We start from the raw sequence: 7,890 nt of genomic DNA on the forward strand, positions 1-7,890 counted from the left end.
ATATCTGAACTGCACAAAGACACGGCAGTTTTAGTTATACAGCACATGGCTCTTCATTTCTGCATTCTAACAATCCAGTTGCTAGAGGCCACAATGACGAGTGGAATCGCCCACCTACACTTGGACTTCCCTATGAACGCCGTTCTTCTACAACTCGACATTGTTCAGTAAATTTCCAATTTCTTGATACGGAGTGCAATCATACGACGAGAAGGTGTTTTCCTTCCAACCGGAGTAAACGCCACGAACTCGTGCTTAAGACAACATATTTATCGATTTCTTCCGGTTCAGTATCTGTCTGAGCCATTATTTTATTTACTGATATCTCACTATTTTTGCTTGTAAAGAACGCTAAAAATGAGCGTAAACTGAAAAAATGAGGTCGCCTTGAATTTCTTGGGCGTTTGATAAAGCAATACTCATAGTATTGCCTTTGTGGAACTGCCAACATCCTATTTTCATTTTTAAGTGCCATCCCTAAGACAGGTTTTAAGTTGTGTTCCTTTATTACATTTTATATGTCGAAATTTTCTCTCCCTTTTAGGTTGTCCTAACTCTAATGACCTCACCACAGAGTACGTTGTCCGGGAGGAGCACTACCACCGTTCTTAGAAGAATATCGTAGCAACGCAGATATCTTCAAGCGTGAAAAATTCCGTGAGAGTGGGAGTAACGTGGAGAAGATGCGTAGACATTTTTGTTTCTTATTAGTATTCAAACAAGCGAGTACATCGAATAACCTAAATGAAAAGGGGCACCGCCAATACATCGGGTAGAGTAGCCGTTCTACTGATAACAGCGTGATGTTAATTAATTATTGCTAAAAGTGTAGAGTGGTTTTGTTCCCCGCAAGCATTTATTAGCACCTGAATAATACAGAATAGAGGAAACAACCGTTGTATCTCAAAATTGAGTCTGACACAATTTCTGCGAGAACATTTCGTATGGGGAAAAGTATTCTCAGTGACCGAATCTTGTCGACTTTAATCTGCAAGCTACTTTTTTAGACGATACAAAGTTTTCACCAATTTTTGTTAACAAGTTGAAGATTATCCTCTATGTGTCATTATTTCTGTGTTCAGTGCTTACTTGCGTATGTTATTCTTTCTGTATATAATTTGTCATGGTATCTTACCAATGTTCATTTTTACACGCTTGTTATTGTAACTGCCCTCCCCCCCCCCCCCCTATGTAATGCCTGAATGGGGCTTTAGGGTATATGAATAAAAAAGAAGGAATAAAGAAATCACCTGTGGCAGTTGGTGTAATGGTAGTCTTTGAGCTGGATTACTCGAAGCAGCGGATATTACTCGCCCGAGAAATCAAGGTGCAATATCGCTAATTAACAAAATTTCACTACTTGTCTCTTTAATTATTTACTTTCCCGCGCATACCGTAATTTACGAATTATAGCGAGTCACTCATGCAAGGGTTCCGGGACATGTGCCGCGAATGTTGCAGTAAAAATGGACTATTGTTACAGTTACTTTTTCAACAAAGCGCTGTCTTATGCTTTGATGCACATATGTAACTGTTGCACCCATATATATAGTGGCACACTTGGGAATTATTATATCAAAAGTGAGATCATGTTTAAAGTCTGTATTATGTGGCTATGCTTCCAAACTCACGGGCAACAATTGGGATCTTGCAGTATGTGCCGTAAGTATTCTAAAATTGTATTAGTGAATGTTTTGTTACTCCAACATGAAATTTCTTTTCGCATGGAAGTAATTTCTGCCTGTTTAAGTAATCCAGCCTAATGACGAGAATTGTGCTATTTGCTATGGTCTTTTTTCTTAACTTTATTTTTTCTGAACAGTGACACAACCAATTTTTTTGTCCTCTACAACATCAGCGACATCGTGGCATTCAGATAGGGATATTGTAATAGGCTTTGCATCAAAGAAGTCTGCTTTAGCTTCATGGCAATATGCATCAGCGTGAACAGTATGGTCGTGGACGTTCAGTAAATTCTCATGCACTGCAGCTCCGTTTGAGTGCTCAACTACGTTTTTCTTTCCGTTCGTTCCTTATGTTGTATTAGAACCTTCCTGAGGTAGTACCACTTAAATCCTTTCAGTTGCAAGATTATATCTTTTTTCCTCGACTTCCGTGTGAAATGTTTTACTGAAATAGACACCCACTTGCGCGTTACACTTTTTAGATTAACGAGCATCAGTTGCAGGGGTAGCTATAATAAAAAGTCTTCACTTTGCAACCCTGTTTCATAAAACATCTTCAGGCAGTCACTATAAGTTATTATGAGAAGAAAAAAAAAACTGCGCATGAAAGAACAAGACACAGAAAGAACCACATGTTGTGTGGTTCTTTCGCTGTCTTGTTCATTTTTGCGCAGATTTTCTTTGTTCTCATAATGTCATACCAACTAGCCCCTCACCGTACACTACTAGACTATAAGTTAACCTGGGGCGGTTTCCACGAACATTTATTAACGAAAATAATAACGAATTCAAGAACGCGTTCTTGTGCGGACCAGCCGTTGTCTATGGAACATTTAAGAACACGTTCTTAAATTCCTTATTATTTTTGTTATTAAATATCCGTGCAAGGCGGCCCTGAGGCACTATAACGCAATACTATTCCAAACTTTTCTATTCCATTTCTGCTATGAACCCTTCGCGATTGGTCAAAAACTTTTTGGACCACCCCATCTTCACCTGTCTGTCACGCGACGTCACGAAAACCGCGACATCACCCCATCTGATATGATGTCTACACGCTTTTAGGATCGGTCTGGAGCTATTTCAGCCCGCTGCACGTGTTTCGATCCAACCGACATGGTGGCGCATTTCAGAAAACTGCGGATAACCGGCAGTCACGTGGCGAGGGGTCAGCTCAGGGGAGTTCTCAAGGGCAGGTAATTGGCGAAACCTCCCAATGCGCTTTTCGAGACAGCAGCCAATGTGCTGCCCGGACGCGTCACCCGGACCGGCTCCGAGTTCGACGAAGCTGGCTTAGTGTGCAACACAACGCCGCCCTGCTCTACTTTGGGCGGGGGAGTTGCCGCGGGAACGCCGATGAGGGCTCCTTCTTACGCGCCGACCAAGACACAAGACAATGTGCTACCCGGTCGCGCTACCCGGGTCGGCTCAGAGTTCTATGAAGCCCCTCTGACGTCGGCTCCGGACCATTGCACCTGTATGTGTGTGTGTGTGTGTGTGTGTGTGTGTGTGTGTGTGTGTGTGTGTGTGTGTGTGTGTGTGTGTGTGTGTGTGTGTGTGTGTGTGTGTTTGTGTGTGTGTGAGCCTTCCTCCTCCTCCAAGTCGAGAGCCCACCTCCTCCAAAAGGGCGGGTCAACTACAATGACGTCGAACTATGACGTCGAGCGGAGTGCTTATACGCAGCGATTGTCGGCTGCTAGAGGGCGCTCGTTGTCATGCTCGAAATGTGCTCGTGAGCTGTGTGCTCGTAAGCTGTTTGCTGTACGCTCGTCTTTCGGGCTCCATTTAGGAGTCACGCTAGACTGTCGATGTATCTCATGTTCAACTGTAAATAACATGTAAGCAAATCCTGCTCTCCTAAGTCCCGGCGAAGAGTCAAGCTCCTTCCTACAGCTACGACTGCCAAATCTTACATATGAATGGCAGCGGTGAGATCGGCCTACAGCTCGTAGATCGTCCGACAACTCTAACAAATGGTGGCAGCGGCGAGATCGTCCAACGAATCTTACAACGCTGATTATGCATGATTTGACCGAAAAGAGAGAAACAGTCATTTCTGATTCGATACCTTTTCGCCATTAGCCCCCAGCTATTGGTCAAAGGTTTTCGGGCTGCATTCATTTCACCTGCCTGTCACGCGGCGTCACAAAACTGCGAAAACTCATCGCCTCAAAGTGACGTGTACGCATTAAAGATGCTTTAATATGCCGAACAAAACTGGAATTTCTTCTGAATAGCCGCAGGCTGCCCCGTTCCAAAAGGAATAAAAGATGGCTGCCGCCGATCGCTCAGGCGCTGGCTACTCACACCTGCCGGAGAGCATGGGCATACTTGCGTATATTAATCTTCTTGTGTGGCAGTGTAACGTTTTCGAGCACTTTCAGCACGTTTACGACCTCATTCTACCAACTCTTCTTTGCTGAGAATCCGTTTTAGCGTTATTCTTAAGCTTCCGTTGCATGCCGCCGCCATTTTTCGACCAGCCACCGCAAGCTAAATAAGGGAAAGCGGACCAATCGCAGACGCCGGCACCACCCTCTTCATCAGGTTATCGATGTTAAGTGCACTGGCTCTGCCCCATCGAATCCCTCTCCACATGAGCGTTCTCCTATCCCCTCGTAAGCCAATTAGATACGACAAGCCGCTCAGTGTAGGCAATGTTATTAGTTTTTCAAGCAAACAAAAGTGACCTCCTATGAACAAGGAGAGCATTTGATTGGTCTGTTCAGACAACCCTGCGGGTGACCGCCCGGTGCTGGCGTCGGTGGTTACACAAATTTGACGTCAGGAGATTCGAATAACAAAATATTAGAATAGTTTTACCTTATAGGGCCCCTGGCCGGTCTGCATTCTGCCACCTTCATTTCCGCTTAATTCAGTTATTTGTACCCTCTTAATGAAGCCTGTGAGCAGAATTCGTACTAACAGTTGTGTAATAATAAAAAGGCGCACTTCCAATAGCGAAGCCAAAGCTTACGTCTCTGCCTTATCGAAAAAAGGATGTGTAAATCTAACCCCAAGTTACTAGGCAGCTATATATAGCAGGTAGAATTTTCCAAACAGAAATAGTGGAACTAACATGTCTCGGTTCGGGTGCAAGGCTGAAATGTACCTTTTTTATTCAATGTATTTAAGGAGGGATTGGTTGCTCCAAGACACAATTCGCACAACTAGGTATGATACACGCTCTGAAAATGAACAAAAGTAAAAATGCATGACATGTACATTACTAGTAAACAACACGAAAGTTCACAGAGAGTGAAATAACAAAATAAAACTCAAGAAAACGCGAAGGCTATTTCATGTTTCCACAGATAAAAAAGCTTTTTGCATTATGCCTTAAAAACAAAAGTGCAGAAGAGGTTCTGATATGCGCACTGAGAGCTTCCGAAATACTCACTGAGATATTCCACATAACTGGATGACGTGTATTACAGTCTTGACATCTAAAGAAAGGAAACATTCACTGGTAATAATGAAAGCAATGACACGCAAAATACCTAAAAATTGAGTAAAATACTAAGATTTTGTTATTGACAGCCATAGAAAAAAAAGACAAATACTAAGATTTTCTTATTGACAGCCATAGAAAAAAAAGACAAGAACAAACCAAGTGCGTGTGAACGCGGTAGGATCGTCTTAGAACTTGGAAAAAAAATCAAAGCGCTTTTCTTGAAGAAAAACATTTGAACGCACGCTACCCAGATGAACTGTATATATCTGCATTATACTACGCGCGTCGCGCAATGTATTCCCGGCCGTCACCATGGGTAGGCCATGGGCACAGCATACGGCAGAGGAAGAGGCTGCTGTACGGGAACGCAAGCGCGAGCGTTAACGTGCCCGTAAGGCCAATCCTCTGTATTGTTAACGGCATGCAGAAGCCATGTGGCAGACGCTTGTGCAGTCGAGATGGTTACTGCAGCTGGTTTTGTGATCGTCAGCGTGTACATCAGGCCGAACACGAGTCATTGTGGCACGGAAGAGATCTTGGCACAAGTGACGAAGACCTTGAAACCACATAGTACGCCGATCCTCATGTGCGGTGACTTTAACATCGATGGGGCGAAAGAGCACGGCACATGGATGGAGAGTTTCATGCTAGACCGCTAGTCGTTGAAACTGAAGGTGCTACAGAGCCCCACAACACCCTTACTGCACTGCATTGATCTCATGTTTGCAAGCATGAGATCAATGCAGTGTCAGGTTACGATGGCAGAACCTCTGACTGTCTACCGCAGCGATCACAAGGCAATACTGTGCAATCGTAGAGTCGTCCGTGAAAGTGTGATTGTGTGCTTGAAATCAACGGCTACATGACTCAAAATAAAGGCTATGCCATTTAATGTAATATGACTTCATTCAAATTCAACGTTCAAAAACTACACTCTTAAACAAGCAATCAAATCACATATGCATAGCATCAGGTCGCACAACATTTCTTGGGTTCATTGCGTAGTTGTTAGCTTTGGACTTTGATGCAGTTTGCATTGGGGGGAAGTTTCGCGCTCATTCATCTTTAGCAAAGTGGCTTTCATTTCTTTTATTATTTTTGCACCACTGCGGCCGTGGGCTTGCGTAAAGCCAGCGTCATGTTTCACAAGTTTCCAATGAAACCGGTGCGATGCAGGAACAGGAAGCTTTAGCTTCGTCCTATCTGCGATGCCGGCTGCTCAAGTACACGTAAAACGCGTAAAGGCTCTTAGGACGAAACCACTCATCCGATTTCAATTGCAATTGTTGCATTTAGGAGAGAAGATTAAATCACAGTGACTCCTGCAATAACAATATTGATTTAGCCCACGGCATTGTACAACCAAGCTGTTAAGTACTACTATCTCCGTGATCGTGTCCGTGTAACATAAAATTATCATCATCACGATTCACTCCAGCATCGTCGTCTTCCATAACTGCCTCCTTGGCGTCCCTCAGCGCTACCACATGAACGCGCTCGTGCCATTGCTCCCACATTCCTCGTCATCATATATTACTCATTAATTATTTCATTAATTTATTCATTAACAAACACAAAGTCATAACCAATTCTTCAGTGAAGCTGTTAAGGGCTTGTTCTCTCAGGATCGTGTCCGTGTGTAGGCATGAGAGTCCCTGTAGGTGGGCCGACCCCGAAGATAGAGCAAAACCGGACCGACCTGTGAAGGAGCTGAAGCAGTTGGGCAGCACTCCCCATTCGTGCGCCGACCCCAAAGATAGTGCAATGCCGGGCCGACACGCGGGGAGGTGCATTTCGCCATTAGGGGCCCACATACACAGCTTCGCCGGTCATCCTTCTTCACAGAGTAGAAGGGTACTGATATTTTTTGACAACTGCCAGAAATCAGTAATTGTGAAAAAGAAATAGAAGTACGAACTTTATAAATTCGTTGTTTAGCATCAAAAGATAATATCGCAGGTTTGTAAACGGCATCCGTGGGAGAATCTAAATTGCACAAATTCGAGGTATGAATTTACTACTTATGACAATTTGTTAGAATGCTTGTGAAGCTTTTGAGAAAGCCATATCCAGAAGTTAGTCTTGTATTTCAGGGTGACGCATGATATATCATTTTGTGCGCAGTACATAATATATTAGGTGCAGCCTAAAGAACGAACTGCGATATCCTTTTTTGGCTGAGGTACAGAGTTGTATACTTCAAGTATTGCTTGTTTAAATTTCGCAATCTTTCGTAGGTTATGTAAAAAAAGGGTGCCAGCTAAATAAACAATTCGCTTCCTGAAATCATATTTTTACTGTTTTTTTGTTAAACCTAACTGATTAATTGAGGTGATGTGGTTGTCAGAAGAAAGGATTGCTCATTTCGCCATGTAGGAGCTAATGTTCCCCCTTAGGTTCAATTTAGAATAATGTTGTTGGGGAAGGAAGAAGCAAGACGGGAAACGTAGTCATTGTATGTACAATTATTTATAGTAATTGACAAAGACAAGTCAACAGCAGGCTAGTCACTGAAGCGTTGCATTATTCAGTTCAAAGCTCGTGCTCATATTTCTCAACGCTGTGCAGTGCAGTGTAACATATTTCCGCCTTGCGTGGAAGCGCCTTCCCGCTGCTTTTCAGGCAGAAGAGGACTGGCTGCGTTGTATGCAGCTGACAGGGCCGACGTCATGGCCAGTCTGGGCGGAGCGAGTAGTAGGTGCGATCAGAAAGATATCATAGGTTACGTCAGTCACCTGACAGTGGACCCGC

The 7,890-nt window shown here is 43.7% G+C and overlaps 1 protein-coding gene across 4 annotated transcripts in view; it reads left to right on the forward strand.

Moving 5' to 3' along the window:
* LOC135921181 (2-Hydroxyacid oxidase 1-like) overlaps positions 1-1,920 on the forward strand; it is a 94,527-nt gene extending 92,607 nt beyond the window's left edge. For all 4 annotated transcript variants that reach the window (XM_070523627.1, XM_070523626.1, XM_065455499.2 and 1 more), the window contains one exon: positions 545-1,920. In XM_070523627.1, coding sequence (XP_070379728.1) covers positions 545-554 — 10 coding nt within the window. In that variant the 3' untranslated portion in view covers positions 555-1,920. The remainder of the gene's footprint in view (positions 1-544) is intronic.
* The last annotated feature ends 5,970 nt before the right edge of the window (positions 1,921-7,890 follow it).

The sequence above is a fragment of the Dermacentor albipictus genome, chromosome 8, assembly GCF_038994185.2.
Source record: "Dermacentor albipictus isolate Rhodes 1998 colony chromosome 8, USDA_Dalb.pri_finalv2, whole genome shotgun sequence".
NCBI classification, from domain to species: Eukaryota; Metazoa; Arthropoda; class Arachnida; order Ixodida; family Ixodidae; genus Dermacentor; species Dermacentor albipictus.